This window comes from Besnoitia besnoiti, chromosome X, assembly GCF_002563875.1.
Source record: "Besnoitia besnoiti strain Bb-Ger1 chromosome X, whole genome shotgun sequence".
Lineage (NCBI taxonomy): Eukaryota > Apicomplexa > Conoidasida > Eucoccidiorida > Sarcocystidae > Besnoitia > Besnoitia besnoiti.
In genome coordinates this window covers 426,257-447,560 of record NC_042365.1, presented here as the reverse complement: position 1 = coordinate 447,560, position 21,304 = coordinate 426,257, and the positions used below count along the sequence as shown (strand labels likewise).

The following is a 21,304-nucleotide window of genomic DNA, read 5'->3' as shown; positions in this document are numbered from 1 at the left end:
CAAAAAAACGCACAATGGCGCTGACGTTGCCGCGTGGAACGCTCAAGGGGCGAGCTGGCTCCCTCAGCGCTGGTGAGCAGCAGCGGCGGTGGCACCCAGCATGTTCCAGGGGGCTTTTGTGGCTCGCATACATGGTTGGTCTTTCTCGTATTCAAATGTGAGGAAGCACCTATCGAAAAGAGTTAGTCGTTTCTCAGCTCGGGTCAGAATGAATGCGAAGGACGTCGGGTTTGCCAACAAGCGTTCTCTGGATCTCGGCACTAACGGAACTTCACGCAGGGCGGTGAGGTTTGCGTCAACTCAGGCGACTACGCAAAAGAAGCTTCGCTTTCACAGTTTCTGCAGTCGCTCTCCGCTGGGTGGCGTTCGTTTTATTGTTGCCATTTGTATCACATGCGCACGTTCCTGCATCATTTCCAGCAAGCCAGAAAGAAGATGTAAGTGCCTGCCGGAACAGTTAGGTGTGTTTGAGATATGGCAATTGAGATGCTGCAGAGGGGTTCCATGTGCCTTTCTCGGGAAACACGTGCTGCTAATCGAAGCGTGTAAACCGCCTGGCGCCTCGAACTCATTAACTATGCTGACACAGCTGCTACAGCACATTCAGTCGTGCTGCTCGTGAGGTTGCTGCGCGACCTGTCCTCAACGTCGTCCGTCTGGTAGCGTCGCCGCTTTCACCAGACGGCGTCGATATCGAAAATCGTCGTGGTGTGGTGGCTTCTGCCTACCACGGACGTGGCGTACAGCTGCCTCAGCGACAGCGGGAAGAAGTGAATTGGGAACCGCGCTTCATCCCCGGGCGAAATCGCCGCTTTTTTTATGTATTCGGGTTCTCAAGTTGTGGTTGCTTCAGGAATTCACCTAGTTCTAGGTATCTGTTTCGCATTCCGCGTTGTGTACGGAGCTCCTCTGCGTCCGAGACTCTCGAGCGCAATTCACCCGTTGTAACACATGCCACTGCGTATAAAACACCCGCGTCGTCCAGGAGATGTGCGGCGTGTATCTCGAGGTGGTGCAGACAGAGGTCGCTAACAGACCCCATACAATGTTCCTGACGTAGCAGCACCTCTGCAGTGTCGTGCTCTCCAGCTAATCTTTGCGCATTGCGTCGAAAGTGTCGCCCCCACATCACAACCCGGGGACGTCCCCTTAAGTACTCTTTCCAAATCAAAGCACTCGTGGCAGGTCAAGGCAGCCTGGGGCTTTGTGTTGTCTCCGCCCCGTTAAAACTTCAGAAAGGGGGTATCTGTCGTGGGTAAAGAAATGCTCAGCTGGTATCGGATCGCTTTTTCTGGTTTGAGGGTGTTGCATACTGATTAATTCAGCTGCTACCAGGCGAGAATAATCCCCATCGACCGCCGGAGACGAGAGGGCAAATTGGAGATTATAGTAGTGTACTACAGGAAAGATAGGTGGTGCCACGTATCCATCGGAGCGCGCGCCACGTGGGCTAATAGTGTCAACAAGGATCAAGTAGAGTTTTTGGTTGTGTAAAAACTGAGCGGGTCCAGACGTCTCCCCGAGGAGGCGTACTCTGTGGCAGCATGCTTACACGCTGAACACTGTGCAAAGCCTGGATAGTAGCGATTTTGACCGTGGACTACGTTTAACCCACTCATATGAGACAGATGGCAAACAGAATTGCCTGTGCGTGCAGGGGAGGGGTATTTTTTTTTCCGAGACGGGAGACAGGCATCCTTCGAAATAATTGTGGAGCCGCGCTTCCACCTCTGGGATAGAGGCGAGCGAGGATTCTGCCAGGGGGCGCAATGCGATGTTATTATGTGTTCGGCGGTCAATACGATCATACAGAAGTAGACGCTTCGGAACGATGGAAGTCTGTGCAACAATTTCGCCACTTCTAATGGCCAGCCAATTATGCTTTATGGCTGATTCCGGTGTCGCTTATACAGCACACTCCTGAGCAAAAAACAGCTGCTTTTCCGAGCAAGTGTTAGAACCCAGGCTCTTGGTGTAGCGGCTTCTTGCCGTTCAGAATTGGGTCGTCTGTCTGCAGAAACTTCGCATGGTGAATACACGAGCACTCCAAGCTGACCGACGTGCGGGCGGGGGGAGGGATCGACGCCGCCGGCAGCTACTGAATAGCTCGCTTCTTAGTCGCCACCAGCTAAAGTATTTTGACAGCATTTTCCCGTGTACAATATGCTCAGATGAGCCTGGATTACGAGCTGCTTAAGGAAAGCTAACTGCATCTTCGTTATGGGTAGACCGGAGTCTCAGTCGGTATCTCGAGACCAGACAGGACGGCACTCGTGTGCTACGAGCTTGATTAACATGTCGCAAGATTGATGCGCCTTTAGAGCTGGGCAAAGGAGAGCGTTTGTCCGTGTCTTGTCATTGCTTGATGGCTCCCGCTATCCACACCAGTGAAGAGAAGAGGTATAACACCATTCAGAGGTCGTCCGTTAGGCCCCCAAATTCCCCTTCACTGTGTGAAAATATAGTTATCCACGTCGCTACGAAGGCTGAATCTTCTAGACTGTCAACACATTAAAAGGCCCGTCTTCGTCAGTTGTACTGTACGTCATACTTCGGTATTTGGTAGTACTCCCAGGCTCGCCAGTGTATAGCGGCGTGGGTCTTCTGCTCGGTGGGCGGCATCCTGACTAAAGAAATCACTGCACCCTTGTCACCATATTCCGTCCGCAGGTCACTTGCACCTCAAGAAAAGCGAACCATTTGGGGAAGATGAGACATATACGAAATGAGGTGCCTGTATGCATCGCAGTCTTCGTGATTCTTTTACTACCTGGTGCCGCGTGTGCAGCCGGCGCCGCGCATCAACACAACACATTTTACGGCTGGTGATCTGGCAAACATAGCTACGGATACGCAGTGTAAGCTCTCGTTTGTCTGGACATGCAATATGCCGCTTTCTGGTGCCGATTGAAAGCATGATTGTAGCTGTACGAGAAAGCAGAAGTGCCTCTCGCCGTAGTCGACGCCTCTGTATCACTTTACAGTGGACGAGGCCTCGGGCAGTTGAGTGCTGCTTCACACAAACCCCCTCAGTTTTGGGGGGTAGACGCCGCGGGAAATCAGCAGAGTACCACGATTGTTGACTGTGACCTGAGCCAGGTTTTATTTTGTGTCACCAACAATCCCAGGCCTTCACTGGCTTCTTGTTCGCGCCTGCCAGGCTACTTCTGGGTAGCGAGCCGCGAGCCAGCCGGCGCCTTCGTGCATGCGCCGCTTAACAGACCGAGTTGTGCGGGCTGTAGCCCGGCAACACTCGGTGCGTCGATTGGCAGTATCTGTTTTTTCGTGAGCACCAACACACAGGTTTGCAAGTCCGAGCACTCGCCATGCGAGCAGGTTGTCAGCTAGCTGCAAGAAGTCATGCATTGTTGACCAGTTGGTGTGACTTGCACTATCGGTGGACACGGCCAAGCCCGTCCACGTCTCCGTGGTACAGGCGGGTTATACGGCATATGAGCTGAATAGCGAAGCAGCACGGGAGCTTTCGAAGCAGTTCATGTCTGTGAGCGTGCAGGTTCCCCGTAAAGGTACCCATCTGTGTTTTGGTGGAAGAAACGGCAGGTTCAAGGTTTCTCTGTCACTGTCGTGCGCGTCCCAGCGTCATTACAGTTGCGGAAGGCCACTCAGTGAGTAGGGACCGTACCTGCGATTGTGGCGACAAAATTTGGCGCCATTGTCGATCGCGCGGAGAGGAACTGATATCGCTCTCTATCCCAAGTGTCAAAATTCGATGTGGTTCCGTAGATTGACCGACTAGAAGTCAGTCTTTCGTAGAAGATCGATCAGCAGAATGGCCAAGCTTCGCTGGAAAAGCGCTTCGTGCACTGACCGCGCGCTGCAGTTCATGGAAGTGGCCCTGCAACGCGTTGAGTAAGTGCCATAACTGGCTTCGGCGCAGTGCGTGTTCGAAGTGTGTTGCCTGTCACGAATTCACGTTTGTAAGAATTGTGCCTGTTGTGCACGCTTACGCTTATCATTTTGCACCGGAGGGACGCATGTCTCTGTGAGACATGCGTGGCGGCTGGTAGGTCATGAGAATCGGGCTTGTGTGAGCATTCGGATATTGGGTGTGAGCTTGAGGCCCGCCGAGTTCTCTTCGCCGGTCGTTCTCTTGTGCCAATTTTTCTGTTCTGCCGGTACACAATGAAGACGTTTGGCATTTGCGACATTGAAACCGCATCGCGCGGAGGCTGCCACCCGCAACCTGACGGTGGCAACGGTATTGTCCTGGTGTCTGCCCTACAAGCCGAAGGCTTATGAGGGGCGCTCATCCACTTCATGGTGTGTGGACGCAGAGGCCTTTTTTTACATGCATTGTTGTGTCTATACGGGCGTGTGTATTCAGGGAGGAAGCGGAGAACGCTGCCGAGAGCAACGGCGCAGACGACAAAGGTACGCGGTGGCTCGCGAGACCGGAAGCAGCAAAAGAGTACAACCCACCGCGTTTCTCTATCGTCTGCTGTTCTTGATCCTCCGCTACTTTCGCGTCGTCACAACAGCTCTACAAATAGATATATGGTAACATATATCTAGGCGTCCACCGTCCAAGCATCGGCGTCTGGAGAGAAAAGATGCCATGGAGGGCACTGCCACGGCCAGCTGTCGCCACGATTTACTTATTGCCTTATTCTTAGCAGAAAAACCGAAAGTGCTAGCGGTGGGACTGCCGACCGGAGAGCGATGGGGGAAACGATGGATGGCGATGCTTGCGTAAGGTGCATGCAAGTTCGTTAAACGTCGCAGGCTTGTGGAGGCACTGAGGCCCGGCTCTGGTTTTTCTGAGATTCGATGCCAGCCGGGTTCTGCAGAAGCAGGGCGCACGTTTCATCAGTTTCACCTCCGCCTTTGTTCCTCCGTGCCGCGACTTGCGTACAGCTCGACAGAAGCACATCCCGACGCTGATTAACGACCTCTTGTATCCTAAATGCATTGCTGTTGCCGTCACTCCAAATGTTGGTAGGTCACTTACGCAGAAGCGAACTGGTAACCGTTTCTTGGCAAATGAGCGGTGAATGGAAGGTCTCTGTGTGCTTATTTCTGAGAGATAGACCTCGCCACAGTTGGGGAGGCACACACTGTGGAAGCTAGCGGCACGCAGATGTCTCTGCTTCACGCTCGCATTCATATCCTTCTTCATTTGCTCTCAGGGGAATACCGTGTTTCCTGATACACGGTTCAGCGCACTGTGTGATTTATGGAGGTCACATCGGACATTCTCCGGCAGAGCTTATCAACCAGTCATACCGTCAGTCAGACACGCAAATTACACTTTCCTCTTGTCAGAAGTGTGATATGCACGTAACCTTGCTGCATCCATGTGTCGTCTCGGCTCCTGGCTCCCTGACCGCGCTTGTGTCACAGGTGAAGGTGCGTGCTTCCGTGGCATGCAGTGCGCTCAGTACTCTGTTCTAGGCAAGGTGAGTGCGGTTTGCTATCAGTTTTGCTGAGACTCAGTTCCATTCGGTTCGCTGTGGGCGCTTGTCTCTGCTCCGCGAATCGTGGTCTTCTTTGCATATGGGTGCGGTATGTTGCGTAGTTTTTTCTTAGAAGTAAGCACCCCTCGTGTTTTTCAGTCAAGTGCGTGTGTGTTTGAATCGCTCTGATGTTTTATGCGCAGCTTCCAGGGGTGATGCACTCTGTAGCCTTCACGTTACAGCTTGCTGACTGTGTGTATTTCGTGCTTGCTTCAAATATCGTTGCCTGACTTCACATAGTCGTCTGCTCCATTGCCATTTGTATTGATGCGATGTGCGCGAGTTGTCTCGACATTTTTCATCGTACGGCTTTCATACCCGGTGCCCGTCTCTCGTTTCGTTTCCGGATTGTGGCACTCAGAGGCAGTTCCGTGTTAACCCCAGAGTTCAGGATAGAATGTCACCGCGCTAATATCCCGCTTAAGTGTTCGGATAGTCGGTGTTTTGTGTATGTCGGAAAGCTTACACATCCAATATTGAACCTGTTGTATCTGGGCGTTTTTATGGCGCAGGTGTACAACATCGCCGTGATCATGAAGCCGGAGGAAATCTTGGCCAACGGCGAACCGGACTCCACGGAGAGGCCGACGGCTTAGCTAGCAAAAAAGTCGGCGCCGTTCTGAGACCGAGCATTGCGGTACTCAGAATCTCGTGGCGACTGGATGAGTTGCAACAACTGCTCTGATGTGTGGAAAGCACACCGTGGTCTTCGACGTGAGCACTATCCTAATAGGAATCGTAGACCAGTGTGCACGCAGTTGAGAGAGTAGACGTTTCGTGAATAAGCTTGAATCGAGCCGCGCGCGCGCCCGCCGGTGCATAAAGGATTTGCGCTCTCCCGCCAGGATCAGCTTGCGGGGAGCAGCGCGGCAAGCGATAGAAACGGAATGTCCACGAGAGCTGGTAGCGGGCGCGGCTGACGTGTCGTGCTTGAATGCGTTCCTCTTGTGGGAGGCTTCGACCGTTTTTTGTGGACGCCGAAAACCGCGAGTTTTGCTTACTATAAATCGATAACGCCGACGACAGCAGATGTCAAATTCCTTATCTCGTCCGCTGGCCTCCCAACCAGGCTGCGGCCTCGCCTTGTCTGGTCTCAACGGCTGCAACGCGTGTCGGTGCCTGGCAGTCCGAGCTGTTTACCCACGCGTTAGAGCACATGGAAAGCTTTTCGTGGCCTTTCCGGACGCAGAAAGAGTCGGGTGTTTTACGGGCATTGACTCTCTCTTGCCATCGTGCTCCGCAGTTGAGCGGTACTACGCTACGCGCCATTAGTCGCAGTCAGACTTTTGAATATATTATGATCGTGGAAGATGCCAAATTGCAAGTTCCTTTGTTGCGCTGCATTCTGTACGCGTATCGCCACACAGAGCAGACATACACATATATATGTATATGCGTACACGGTTGTATATCTGTTACCTGCCTCCGACGCAATACAGCAGCACTCAAGTTGAGAACTGGCGGTCATGTTACATACAATGCCTCACTGCCGCGCTTGAATGCGGGAAGACAGGAAGATAAAGCCGAATGTGTATCCAGCTGTGACACAGTCGTACGAGTCCAGCCCTGAAAATACATAGTGGAATTTCCAGTGATCGCCGTGCACTTCACCTGGTAGGGTGAAGGCGACACGCGCTGAACCTATGCACTTATCCAGACTCCAGTTTTAGTGTGACTGGACAGCGTGCACTTTCGAGGGGTACTCGGCGTATTTCGAGGGCAATACGCCTCCCCTCGCGCTCTGCCAGGGCACTTCCTGGAAGGCAGCCGCTACATGGCTCGGCCGTAAGCGGGCGCGGAAGCTTCAGGCAGTCTGCGTATCTGTAGTGCGCCAAATCACCAAGTTGCCGAGGCAGTATGTCCTTGTGTTAGCATCACTAGACACCACCACTGTGCCTGTGAGATTTTCGCGAAGCAAGCTCAGTAGAAGCAAGCTCCGAGGGCGGTCAGAAAACAGACGGTCGTTCCATTTGGGGTCAAGACGCAAAGACTATATATATCGCGAGTGGAGACTGCGAGAGAAAAGGTGAGCGAAAGAGCCAAAAGCTGACAGGGCCAGTGAAGTAGCGTAGAATATCCAGTGAGACACAAGCAAGTGAATGGTAGCATCCGGAAAGACTTTCGGGACGCCGGCAGCAGATGATCACGCGGACACCAGCAACGAGTATTGCAACTGGGCAAACAAGTAGATTAATCAATCTCCCCCGCCCGGCTACGCACCGATTCTGGTTCTCCCACGTGACCTGGCGTGACGCAGCTGTGGTGTCCTGCGCTGCAGCATACAGGAGAAAACTGGTACCGTACATTTATTGAGATTCCTTCACCCAGACGTGCAGAGGAATATATATATGCATAAATATGCACGCGTGTGTTTGCATGTGCAGCGTACTAGCAACACGTTTTTTGATCAACCGCGAGCGCGCAGATCCTGGACAAACATGTCCAGCAAGATTTTGAGTTTCGCGGGGAGCTCCTTCTTGGCTGCCTTGTCGATGCGCTCCTGCGCCGGGACCTTCCCGTCGCCCTGGATGGTCACCTGGTAGTCATCGAGCGTCTCCGACGAGAAATCAGTGATATCCATTCGGCCTTTGGAGTCTGTCGGAGCAACACAGGACGAGTTTGACTGCAGCTGGGGATACATCGGGATACCCGGGAGCGAGTGCGGATTAACAAACATACTCAGAAACCGATTCAGATACACACTTGGAAGCAGCCGTACGACGGAGTGCGTGCATAGCTAGAAACCCGGCAGCAAACCATACCTGCTAGGAACACGCCAGCTTCGTCTCGCGCGGTAGCTGACCAGTCGGCCCCAATTGTCAAGTCAAAGATCACCAGCTTTTTCCCCTTTCGAATGGTGTTTGAAGCCTAGAGAAAAGCACCGAAGCATATGCACATGTACCGAGACACAAAGTGGCACGAACAAACACAAGAGGATGTGTGCATCTGATGCCAAGAGTAGCAGGTGTAGTGCTTGTTGAGCCACTTCCGCTAGTCAAGTTGAAGACGCCTCCAAACTGCCTGAAGCAAGCCACCATTTAACGCCCAGGAATACTCTGTGAGGTTTACAGACACACTGGAAGATGTCTTGTAGCTCGTGTGCCAGGCCGCGTCAGCGGTCCCCGGCAAGCAAGAAATATGTGTTTCCTCTGAATGCCGACTTCACGGCAGTGGGTAAGACAGTGGGATTATAGGCGCAGTTAGTGTGGGCGCTCATACTACGACTACAGCGCAACGTGAGCTGCGGTGTGACTCAAAAGGGGATTTCGTAAGGAGTGTCGGGTTGTGGCTGCAACGCGTCCTCTGGGAGGTCACGCAGCGGGAAGAGAGCGCGAGCCTCGCTCATGGCGTCTTTCTACGTGCGGGCAAACGGTCTAGCCGTACCTCTCCCTCGATTTTGACATTGAAGAACTTGAGGGTCGTGGATCCATCCAGTAATGTCACTTCTGCCTTGCTGAATCTCTCCAGCAGGGTCGATTGGCACCACTGCGTCATGGGTTTCTCCTCCCTGCACGTTCAGATGGACGAAAAAGACAGGCAGGCAATCCATACGAAGCCGACCGAGCCAAATCGTCCAGTCTCTTCTTCTCAGCTTCCGACAGCCGTGACTGCTGCAGCCTCTCGCAGCCACACGAGACCGGGTCAATAAAACCATTAAGAGGCACCCGTTCGAGAAAAACCAGCGCGCTTGCTAGGGAGACTGCAGAGCCTCTCCATCGGTCGCGGAGGATCAGCCGCGTATATTCACACGCAGCTACAGGAGTCACGCATCACGCCCGCGCACGCATTTGCTGCTTACCGTACGGTTGCTTTCCCGAAGGTTGCCACACCCCTGCGGAAACTTACCAGTGGCAGGAGTTGGTATTCCAAGCAGAGCCCTGGCCCGCGACCGTCGCCTGCGGCGGCTGAGACCGAGGACACTGGCAACACAGACGCAACCGAGGAAACAGAAACTCGGTCAGCAGTGTGGAAACAGGCAGAAGCGTCTTCAGTCCCGCTGGGCGCGCGCGGCGAGTTGTTCCGCCTCTCTACGCCTCCGCTAGACGTGACTGCGTATTTTTCATTCGATCCCCTCCTGAGACGGTCCCACGGACGCCAGCAGCTCTGCAGATGAACTCATACGGCGAGCTTTACCACGTACAGATCGGCGGCATGTGTGTTGAAGACTCTACGCCGCCTCGATGCACAGGCGGAAGTGGGCGAACTGCTGGGCAGTTCTCTCGGAATTCATCTCCTTGGATGCTTAACATGATGAGAAGTAAATGCTCACACCCATGGCTTCATAAATATAAAAGTATATGTACAATCCAGTAGCGGACATCCTCACCGTGGATGCCTGAGGAAGCGCAGATGTTGTCTGCTTCGCATCTTCCTTCATCTGGATGTCCCGCTGCTTCTCTTGCTCTGCAATGGGCTTCTTTTCCTCGCCATTCCTCTTCTCTGCCTCCTGAATGCGCTTCAGCTCGGCTTCACGCTGGGCTTTGTCTGCTTGTAGTTTTTCTGCAGCGCCATGTGGAAACACCCTCGGCTGAACAATCTCAACGCAAATGCGTTCAATCGCTACTGTTGGGATTGTTTGTTATGCACTTGCAGTAGTACTATCAAGCCTCTTCTTCCGCGCGGATGGGCAGACGACGGCGATATACATGAAAAATATATACACACATAGGTGTAGAAACAACGAACAGATGAATGGAGTCAGTTGTACCAGGCCATGTATGTTGCATACAGACACGTGCTGAAGCCGAACAAGGCAAGCGTCGCGACCCGCGACAGGAGTTGCTTTGTTATGCACACGGCAGCAGCACGCAGGCGAAATATCGATGGAAAGGGAACTGGGGCATTACGCTGTAGTCGCGCGCATAGACCACACGAAAAAAGAAATCGTTTAGGCGACAGCTCCTCCGTAACCCTGTTCTCACCTGTGTTTGACTCTGCAGCTTGTAGATCCTTGATGAATTTCTGGAAGGCCGCGTGCAGAGTGTCCATTCCCTTGCTCTTGACGAGCTTCAGCGTCTTCCCTCGCTCGTCGGAAGACATTGACTCGGCTTCCGGCAGAGGCACGTCAATCAGCTTGGCAGCCGTGGTGTAGTCACGGTCTTCAACAGAGTCTGCAGAAACTTCACCGATGCAGATTTCTCCTCTGCATCTGCGACACGGTTTCCCTTCCTCGCCGGCCTGCGCGGTCTTGGCCTCGAACTGCATGTTTACTGACAAATCAATCGCCATAATCGTCTTTCCCTTACGCACACTCACGCTGGCATCCCCAGTCACTGCTGGAGTCGGCAGGATAGTCGCCGTTACATCTTGGACGTTCTCAAGGAGGTTCAACCCCCCGAGGTGCGACTGCAGGTACTCACGACTCCATTTCGTGTAGCTCTTCTCCTCCCTGCCACACAAGCAAGAGGCAAGGCAGAAGTGGAAAGGTCACTCGCAAAGTGCGCGGAATAGCGCCGTACATACACAGCTCATCTTTGCACAACACGAGCACCCAGTCTCGAAGCGAAACGATTGACGACTCGTCGGGCGCTAGTTTCCCCGGAAAGACCTACCAGTGCCAAGAATTGGCGTTCCACACGGAACCAGCGGCCGCAGCCATGTTGGATTTCTCCTGGTTGAGAGCGAAAACGTGGAATTATCTGATATGTGCAGCTCCGAAACACCAACCACTAGTCGGCGCGAATATCGCTGCCAAACACGGACGCAACATGACAGACACGTCAGCTGACTTACGGTGCTCACTTCCTGGCACGCCCGTCCTTTATATTCAAGATCGCTGGATGTGCAAAAGATGTGACGCATTAGACAAGCACCAAGACTGAGAAGCGAGAAACCCACGGGTACATGGTGAATTGCGAAACGTCTCTAGAGAATGATTGCATGCGCATGCGCAACAAGCTGAGAATGAAGTAAGGGCCATCCCGAAGGCATTCAAAACGTGAGCAACAGCATTCTTTCACGGAACTGCTGGCCAGTTCCGAAAACATGAAAGCAGGCTATGCAGTGTCGTTTGTCAAGAAACGTGGCATTCAGTCTTGAATTGCTTGTTTTGTCGCTACTGAGACACATTCTGGGACTCCAGACTGGAGATTGAATGCGAGTCAGGTCCATTGGTACCCGCCGTGTCATCGCATCTTGTTCGCCCTCGTGTTCCATTCCACGTTTGTCTTGCCTTCGTCTTTCAACGCTTTTGTTGATACTAAGCAAATAGTGCGTCTGGAAGCATCCTCTGGTGAGTCAGCGATATAAATTCAGGACAGATATCTCTCGTAGCAGCGACATGCAGCCGGCGGGTTCCGAAGAACACGAGCCATGCGTTGCCGCCCTTCGTAGCGTTCAGTTCGCTGTTTACAGAGATTTTGTGCTGCTACGTGTGTAGTCGTTTGATCTATTTTCAGCCCATGTGCGCTTCGGGAGGCGTCTCCGGGCACCCCGAGGCCGCGGGCCTGTTTAAGCTGAATCCGCATCTATTTAATCGTGTGTACAAATACACAGACATCCATAGCGACTTGCGAGACAGCGATGACACACGCCGCGGAAACTCAGCTCGATAGTAGGCGAGATGAGCACTGGGCAATCGTCGGATAGTCTGCCAAATCCACATTGTATTCCGCTTTGCTGGGGAATGTCCTAGAGGCGTGTTATGCACATTCGGAGCGTGCCATCCCCCAAACTACGCATGGTAAAGTGGAGAACGTCCTTAGGTTTGCCTTTAGGCACCGTGTTTGCCTTTCACTGACTGGCGAGTCCTATAGTTGTAGCTGTGCTTGCGGTTAGGCATGAGCTCATGTTGCGAATTCGAAAGCAGAAGTGTAGCTGCAGATGACGCACGGAAGCGCGAGCCACCAAAGTAGACAATCTAAAACCTCCCTCCAGAAACTGGCTTAGGACGTCTCCTAGTGAGGTGCTTGGGTGAAGCGGCAATCATCGATCCAAACAACGAGGACGCGCAGCCTTCAGCCGCGAAAAGTCGAAGCCCCGCTGGTTTCAGAGTCGAGGCTTGCCTGCTGAAAGTCTGCAAGGCGCGCGGGAATTCCGCTCACACGACTGGATGCAACACACGCCCTTCCTGCGTCGACTCGAAACAGCACTCGTATCCCACGGGGGGAAGGCCACAGTCGCTCGGCTTTCGACTCTCCAACGCACACAAAAAATCTGTCATCGCATCTAGCAAGCCAAGCTCCCGGGGGAAAACCTGTAACCGCCGCTGCATTGGAGGTGTCTTTTCTTCCCCAGGGTCTGTCAAACAAAACGCCTGCTTGAGGCTCCCTGAAAAATTGCGACGCGGGAGCGGAACAAGAACCACGGCGATCGCTCGAGCGCGCGGCGGGGCCGAGCCCACCGCCACGCCTGCAGCTCTCTCCATGCCAGCGTACTTGAAACAAAAGTGCAGCCCCTGACCCGAAGTACGCAGACAGGCGACGGAGTCAAAAAACTGCTCTTAGTCAAACTTCGGCGCGTGCAACTTCTTCTCCTGCACCACCCGGTGCTTCCGGCCCACTGCAGCAGCCACATCCTTGTAGCCTGCAGAGAAACACGACGCGTTGGTCAGATGCTGGTTGACAGTCGCTTGTATCGGAACGCGTCCGCCCTTAACACGGGGCATTTCGCGCGCCAGCAAACAAGTCTGCGCTTCAGACCGAGTTCTTCACGACGCGCAGAGGGCTTTGGGAAAGGGCACGGTCACGACGCAGAAACGGGAGATGCACGAAGCCTCGCCAACACAGGATTTTTCAGCGACCCACTCTTGGCGTCGAAAGGCTGTATGTCACCACGAGTCACCTCGGAGCTTCCCCAGAAATACGACTAACGCTGCGACAGGCTTGCTGTGCCGAGACGGCAGGCCGGAGGCACCTCGTGCTGCCTGTGAATTCGATTGCCAGTGTCTCCTCCAACACTGCAAAGAAGCTCGCTTTCGCGTGCTCCCGAATCGCCTAGTTCGAAATCGACACGGGCACGGGCTCCACACAGGCCTGTTTGTTTCCTCCCGCAGCGTCGTTTGCCTGCATAACTCAGGCCCCTATTGAAGATGCTGGCGCCTGTTTGGTAACTGGATGAACGCTTAGGCACCCGCAGACGGCGAGATGAGGGCCTTTGCAGCAGGTCTTGGTACACAGCAGGGTCTGCGCACAGTCTGCGACGCACCTTTTTCATTCAGAAGGCTGTAGAGTTCGTTCTTTACGCGCCGAGCAATCTGAGGGCCCGCGAAGATCTGCGAGCCGCAAACCGCACGCACACACGCCGACTCGTACTCAGGCCGTGCGCGAGGCACACACCGTGTCTGGCGTTCCCTCAGGCTTCCTGCAAACACTCCAGACGAACTGCCGTCCTCATCTTCTGAAATTTAGGAACTACAGTGCCTACTGCCTTGGTTGGTTCGAATTGGGCTACGCTGTGGGATCGCGGGTTCCTGAGGGGTGCGAGGGTGCCGCAAGCGGCAGTGGGCTCGGGTTAGAGAGACGGTAAACAAACTCGCGACAGTGCACAAAAACAGCCCCCCGGAAAACCAGCGACGCCAGCATTGCTGGCAAAATCGTGCACGGCCTCAGATCGGGATATCCGCGCCACGGAAAAGCATGCCTCTGGCTGTTCTAAGCAGCGCGCGCCTTACACCTCTTCACGCTCGAGCTCGTACCATGCTGCTGTAGATTTCAACAAGCGATGCGCCCGCTTCGATTTTGTCCAGAGCGTCGCGGCCGCTTTCGACGCCTCCCGTCTGCAGGCACACCACAGCAGCAAATGGAGTTTGTCCCCACCCATCAAGGAATGACACCGGCTGACCAAGGCACCTGCGGCCTGCGACAGGTCCGTATCGCCTCGAGGAGGCGGCGGGGGGCTCGAAACCACATTGGAAGAATTCGATCTACAATTTTAGAAACTAATCTAGAAGAATGATTTATATGAAATTGTAGCAGTTGAATAAGATTTAAATTCACAGAAAATAAAAAAAAAATTGTTACAGTCCGATAAACTTTCTTTTTAAAAGTGAAATATTTGTTAAAAATGCTTTTGTACTATATTATTGAAGAAAGAGTTAGTGCTTACGAAAAAAGAAAATTGTCTGATATTTTAACTAAATTACTAGAGAAGTTTTACGGAACGTAACAAACCTCCAGGCAAAGAACTTGGTGTTCATCACACTATAAGCAGCTACGGTCTCGGTACAAATGAATTATCGCTGGGTGCGACAATTAGGGTACACCAAATGCAGAAAAGCATCTGCAAAGAGACAGGGCAGCGCCGCTCGCAGCTGGGGGGTGTGCACGCGTCGGACAACAAGAGCAAGGCCGAGCCCGCTGGTGCAGGGCCTCATGCACCCACCGGCGAGCGGCTCAGGAGGTCCGTACCGCAATGATAACAAGCTTCCCGTCGGTCAGCTTATACATATCGGAGACACAGGCGGTCGACATGTCCTTCAGGGCCCGCCCACTGAGCCCGCCAGTCTCTGTCTTGTGCGAAGACTTCAGCGTATCCGGGCGCTGGATCTGAAGAAGTGAAAGCGGAAGGCAAAGAAAGCGACACATGCTCGCTCGTACCGCAAAACCGAACTCAGCGGGCAACCGCCATCCACGTCGTCACGCCTGCGAAACTAGGCCAACTCATCCCCAAGCCCCAAGCTGAGACACTCGCTGGCAGCGCCAGACATCGCCCACCGAGCTACGGCGTCTCTTGATGCTCTCTGAGTGGACTAAAGACGATTCGCGAGCGAGCCGCAACTACTCTGCGAATCGGGCGCATCTGGCCCGTGGGGCCAGAGCACCAGACACTCAGGCGAACCCCTCTCTCACAGGCTGATTTGACTTGCTGACGAGTCATACATGGACCGCGCCAGCCTGGGAACCTCGGATCACCTAGGACGCGGCTACCTGTTGATATGCACGACGACTAGAACTCGCATATGGAGGTTCAGGGCCATCGACTGTGGACGGCTCCTCATCTGCTTACCGTTGTGTTGGAGACGACGAGCCCATCGAGTTTCTTCTCAAGCGCCTGATGACACAAACAGCACGGCGGCGGGTGACTTCAAACATGCACGCGTACTGCATGTTTCCAGGCTTCCGGCTGAAAGCAGGGAAGATCCCACGAGCCGACAAGCGTCTTTGACCCCACCGACCCAACCGCCAACTCGGCTGTGGCCTCGCTGCGGCGGTCAGAAATCCTCTAGTCCCAGGCATAATACAGCAGATGTGTGGAAGTGACAGCGAAACAGCGGAACAGCTGGCTGCTTCTAGCTAGTACAGAGGGTGTTGGGGATCCGCGCGACTGCCCGTTGCGGCCCTGCAAACGCGTCCAGTGCGCACTCCCGCCGGGCACCCCATGCCCCCCCGCCGCATCACAGTGTTGCCTAGCGAGCGACGAATTTCTCGCGACCGATTTGCCGGGACTCACAACTTCAGCGATGCTCTGCTTCTCCTCCATCGTGAGGTCCGGCTGCGAAGCAACGCCGCAGGCAATGCACACACGACACACATGCACTGGGAGCGTAATATGTGACGTGAGCCGGGGTCTCTCCCCGAGGATGACTAGTGCGCAAATACGCGTTTATGCGTGTCTATCTATCCACAGGCTGACGTATCCCAAGTGTCCCTGACGGGTTAGCCTCCATTCCACAGGCCCGCGTAGCGGGGAGTGTCCCAGGACGAGCAACAGCTATTCACTGCGGGAAGAAATGCCTGGGTTTTCTCGCATTCTTCTCGGTCCCTGAGCAATTGCGCGACTTGGCAGTTCTGCACGGGGTTGGGCATACCGCGATTTTCACGAAGAACAGCGGCCGCTTGCCAGTCTGGTTGACGTAGAAGGCGCGTGAGGGGGACCCTGCATCCGCCTGAGCGCCCACCTTCTCGACCACGGCCTTCGCCTCCTTGTCCAGGGCGTCGAGCTCCGCCTTGGCGCCATCAATAATGGACGCCAAGTGGGACTTCTGCTGAAGGCTGCGGAGCCCAGGGGTGTTGGGAGAGGACAGATTCACGACAAGGAAATCGGCGAACCTGCCCAGCTTGCTGATGCCTTTACGGATGTCGCCAACCGCGTCCTCGCTTGTTTTGTTCTTGCCTGCCCATAAGGGAACCCACCACAAATCGACAGAAAACTCCCTCAGGCACCTAACACAGGCACAGCCACACAAATCCAGCACACCCTTGGCGCTGCGGGTCCTGCCGGGGCTCAGGCGGCGACCAGGAGGCACACAGTCCCCACACTCGTGCAGAGGGCCTCACACACACCCGCCGCGGAAAAGCAAATAGCATTTCTACAAACGTTCGTGCTGTGCTAGCCGCATTCGTATCATCCTAAAAACATCTACGGCTGTGAGTCGTACGCATGGATGAGCTCAGCGAAGCGGCGCCACAGACGCAGGCGGCCGCGTCAGAACCCCGCACGCCATCGACACGGGCTCAGACGCGGCATCACACCCCCCACACGGTAAAACCCTTCCCAGTGTTTCAAAGCATTCTTCACTCCGAGAGCTCACCGATGTTAACTCCGAGAACACCGCCCGCGGTGAACGGATCCTTCCACCGAGCCTCCGCGAAAGCTGAGAGCTGCTGCTCAGCGTACTCAACTCCCTTGCTGCAGGACAACACACAGGCCGATCCGCAGGCTGTCTTGGCGGGCCGGGCAGCCGCTTCGCCTCCCGCGTCGAGGACGCGACGCTGAGGCGCGGCCAGCCCGTCAACAAGCATCCCCGGCACAGGCAGTCTCGCCGCCGAGCACGAAGCGTATAACCAGAGTTAGTCACTCCATTGCCTGCTTGGGAGATACGCAGCGGAAATGCAGGGGTGAGTGCTTTGTCGCGGTGAAACACCACTGGGCAAGCTTGACTGCAGACTGCGTCACCTGAGGCCCGCAAACAGCGAAATGTCTGCCGCGGGAGCGCACACAGCAACACCGGCGCACTACGGCAGGTCGACCTTACCTGTTGAAGCCAAAGCGGTTGATGATCGAGCGGTCTTCGGGGAGCCTGAAAAGCCGCGGCTTGGGGTTGCCCGGCTGCGGCTCAGGCGTGATGGACCCCACCTCGAGGAAACTGAAACCCATCCTGAGAAATGAAAAACAGAGTCGCCAGTCGTGTATGTATGTATATATGAATATGAGGCGCAGATGTATACATATATATACATATATGTACATCGTATCTATACGCATTCTCCAAGGAATTCAGGGAGTAGCTGAGGGCGAAGGTGCTCGTGTGGACGCAGGCGGGGAGCAAGTGGGGAGGGCCTGGCCAATCTGGTCCCTGCGCGGGTTTCCGCGACTCGGCTGGGGCCGTCCTGAACTCACCTCATCAGGGCGGCGGGCGCCTCTGCGTGTTTGTCGAAGCCTGCGGCGAGGCCAATCGGGCTTACGAATTTCAGGCCTTTGATGTCGACGTTCATCGCGGCTTCTTCCCTGCACGCAAGCATGTCGCCGGCGAGGACCGAGCCCCTCATCAGACCATCGAGGTATCTTCCGCTGCGCCACCGCGCGAGCTAGCGGCGCAGACGCCCAACTGTCGCCCCAGCGACGCCGCTCAGGCACTCGAATGCCGTCTACAACCCACAGAGAAGCCCCTCTCGAATTCGCCGCGAAGCGCCATGACCCCGCCGTCGGTGTCTCTCCTTTAAGTAGAATCGCGCTTCAAACGCTCGTCATCTCAGTCCCTCCGACGCCCACCGGGACCGCGCCACCTGCTCTCCTCTCGCCCACAACCGCGACGAGCTCTCCCCCCCCTCGCCCCCCCGCCCTCGCCCCCCGCCCCAGCCCCCCACCCCCCCAGAGAGACACACCCTTGAGCGAGAAAAGTGGAGATCGAGAGAACCGTCTGCGCCTCACAACCGCGCGCTGCAGCCGAGGAGCCCCTGCGCCGCTCAGCCAACTCCGGCAGCCAGTTCTGGCGGGGCAAGGTTGACCAAGAATGCAATGGCGTGCCGCCACTGAATCCCTCAGTCCACAGGCGACGGCGCACGTTAATGGTGTCACGTGTGGCGGCCGAGCGCCTTCAGAGGCAGCTTGTGCCGGTCGCGAGACTCGACGCGACGCTGCGGAGTCAGCCCGATCGTGGCTCGGAGAGCTGGCGCCATCCTGTGCCTCAAACGCCGCGGCAGCGTCCCTCTCTCTCACCTGTCGTAGTCGACGGGCAGCCAGCCTCGCTTCGCCAACTCCATGGCGTAGTGGTGAGCCGTCTCGGGGTCGAACGGCCCCGCAGTCAGGAAGGGGAAGAGCGTGGACATCACCGGCTCGTAGAGAGCGTAGAGCTGCGTGCTCACATCCCCCGCCGCGTTGAACAGGTACACGCCGGTGCCCAGCAGGAGGATGACGCCGAAGAGACGGCGCTGCACGGCACACCACCGCGTAAAGACTCACCAGCGAGTCACTCACGACTGCACCAGGGCAGACGAGGAGGCGCAAGTGCTCGATCTTGGAAGAAACAAAGCGACACCCCGCGCAGGAAAACAAGGCCGGCAGCACTGTACGCCGAGCCACGCGGCCCCCGTCGGGTTCTCTCATCCGGCGGCGCCGGCAAGCCAGAAGAACCGACCTGGGCAGAGCAGCAGAGTCAGCGTGTGGGGTTGGACACACGTAACGTGAGCAGGACGCGTGGAGCGAATTACCAACCCGAAGAAAGAAGCCCGCGCACACACCGCTTCCCAAAGAGGGTAGCCATAGATCTGCGGGCAGCAGGCGGTCAGCCGTTTCGCGTGCAGCGAGTCAGCAGCTCGTCTCGGAGCTTTGAAACGACGCAGGTGCGGCTCGCGCATGTCTGGAATCACCGCATCCTCAACGCTCTCTCTCTTCCTCTGTCTGTCTCACGTTCGTTCGTCTTTCGCCTTTGGCTCGATTTGCGATGAGGCGCTCGATCTCCTCGGGGTCCGCGTCCTTCGGGGGAAGGCCGCTAAGGTCGTGTCGCCCGGCAACCCTCGCGGTTCCCGTCGCGCTCAGCAGTCTGACTTGCAAACGCGCGGCGGCGACCACGGGGACGCCGCTTGCGACCGTCTTTGGCTGCGGAAGCGCCAACACTCCCGCGGACGCCGCGGAGAGCAGCCTTCTGACGCCTGAGCTGCCGGCGAAGACCGCAGGCTGCGGCCGCCATACTCTGCAGGCCAGAAAGCCGCGCTCCAGTGGGAGGGAGAGACCTTTCCTCGCCGGCGAGAGGCTCAAGGTGCTCCCTGCCGCTTTGCCATCCACGAGGCGACCCGCGGAGGGAATGCGCCCGGTCACAGCCACCAGACGAGCAAGACCGAAACCAGCTGGAAGCGGCATGGTAGCACACTGGAGTTCAACAGGAATCTTGGCGTTCGAGGCCGCTCTGCCGACCTCTGCAGGATGAATCAGCGCCAGGCACTGTGGATACTGACGGAGAAGCGCGCAAACGCTGAGAACGGGGCCTGTGCGCCGCGCAGATCTGCAGAAGATTTAGCCTATCGAGGATCTCCCGACGGGGAAGACGGCAGGATAAAGCAGTTGGAAGCAGGGAGGAGCGGGCAACGCGGAGAGACGAAGCTGGCTCAACAAAATTCACACCCGTGGGAGTACCGGGTCGCGCGGTTCTCATAAAATGCACACACCCTAAACCCATCTGAATCCCGCAAACGGAGTCCAACCGGCGCAGCGGGATCAGGCGAAAACGGCGTACTGCTACCGGACTGAAAATCGGAACGGCAGATAATAGGAAAGAAGCCAGGCACTCGCTGTTGTCGATATGTCAACGCGGGCGAAGCCTCTGCAGAGCATGGAAATTCGGCGTCGCAGGCCGGCAGGAGGAAGGAAGGTGAGGAGGGGGTGTGCCGCTCTTAGGGGGGTCGGAAAATTTTTCATACTCGTAGTTTACTGTTCCCTGTCCTGTTCTTTGAACTGAACGACGGCGCTCTTGGACGGCTTCGCGCAGCGGATTGATCAGTCAGTACACGGTTCCCGCGGCGTCTCATCGACGTTCCGAACGTTGTAGAGAAACGCTGGGGTTCGTGGCAGGCTCCTTTGCGAAGACGTTCAGAATGTAATAGTACGCACTCTTGCCGACGTTGTCTTCAGCAGCTCAATTGCGGCCTTTCTTCAGGGCGTCGCAGGCGAGTGTGCTGTCGAGTCTGCCGGGTAGTTCGACGGCGGGATTCGACGGCATGTAGAGGCGAAAGGGCAACATGCGGTGTGTGCGTCTTTTCTCCGGATCTGCAACTGGCAGTTGCGGGTCGGAGGCGACCATCGTCCGTCGCCAAGTTCGCTTTGCATATATCGTAAAATATTGTTGTTGAACGCGTGTTCCCATGATCTTGCATCGGGGTATGGCTGTGAGGGAGGAATCAACTGGTTCTTAGGACCCTGCGTGGAGGCATCATGAGCAACGTCGCAAGTTACGGCGATACGGGCCTCTTGCATAGAACGCAGTGAACACGTTTCTTCTCAAAAATCCCTACGGGGCTCTGTTTTGAAAGCGCACGAACATCTGTCTCATCTTCCTCGTTGAGCGCGGGATAATTTGACGGGCTGCATGTACGCGCGACTTCATCATAAGTCGGCTCCGCCGACCCTGACAGTACCGATGCCCTTTTAGGGCCCTCGCTCAGACATACGTTTCCATAAATATCCACACATTGTCGAGCGTCCGTCTTGAGGGCATGTATTCGTTCCTGCGTCCGCGCTCTCCCCGACTCTTGAAACTAGCCTGCAACTGCTCCAGTCCTGCGAGCCGTCGCCGTTGGTGTGTCTGCGTGTGAACCGAGCCCAGCACTGCAGCGGGCTCAGATTGTAGGTTCTCTGTTTGACTTATCCGGCAACAAAAACGCAACGCTGTGACTAGTTCAGCAGGCCTCTCTAGTTTCGCTGTGCCGGGGATAAGGCTTTTTCTAGCCCTTTTATGG

At 55.5% G+C, this 21,304-nt stretch overlaps 3 protein-coding genes across 3 annotated transcripts; 1 reads left to right on the top strand and 2 right to left on the bottom strand.

Moving 5' to 3' along the window:
- Window positions 1–3,790: 3,790 nt before the first annotated feature.
- BESB_016200 (uncharacterized protein) lies at window positions 3,791–6,070 on the top strand (the record flags this gene model as incomplete). Its single annotated transcript, XM_029360335.1, has 5 exons — window positions 3,791–3,870; window positions 4,346–4,392; window positions 4,876–4,956; window positions 5,362–5,417; window positions 5,987–6,070. The coding sequence occupies 5 exons, from the start codon at window positions 3,791–3,793 to the stop codon at window positions 6,068–6,070; spliced, it is 348 nt and encodes a 115-aa protein (XP_029216311.1).
- A 1,811-nt stretch (window positions 6,071–7,881) lies between these two features.
- Window positions 7,882–11,073, bottom strand: BESB_016190 (putative activator of hsp90 ATPase; the record flags this gene model as incomplete). The annotated part of the gene is made up of 7 exons (XM_029360334.1): window positions 7,882–8,069; window positions 8,237–8,342; window positions 8,859–8,982; window positions 9,321–9,379; window positions 9,802–9,974; window positions 10,397–10,863; window positions 11,027–11,073. The coding sequence occupies 7 exons, from the start codon at window positions 11,071–11,073 to the stop codon at window positions 7,882–7,884; spliced, it is 1,164 nt and encodes a 387-aa protein (XP_029216310.1).
- A 1,842-nt stretch (window positions 11,074–12,915) lies between these two features.
- On the bottom strand, window positions 12,916–19,712 carry BESB_016180 (putative dihydroorotate dehydrogenase reveal; the record flags this gene model as incomplete). Its single annotated transcript, XM_029360333.1, has 12 exons — window positions 12,916–12,998; window positions 13,620–13,686; window positions 14,110–14,190; window positions 14,822–14,959; window positions 15,420–15,464; window positions 15,864–15,905; window positions 16,222–16,526; window positions 16,945–17,042; window positions 17,389–17,511; window positions 17,754–17,861; window positions 18,573–18,784; window positions 19,263–19,712. 12 exons carry the CDS (start codon window positions 19,710–19,712, stop codon window positions 12,916–12,918), a joined length of 1,752 nt encoding a protein of 583 aa, XP_029216309.1.
- Window positions 19,713–21,304: the final 1,592 nt, after the last annotated feature.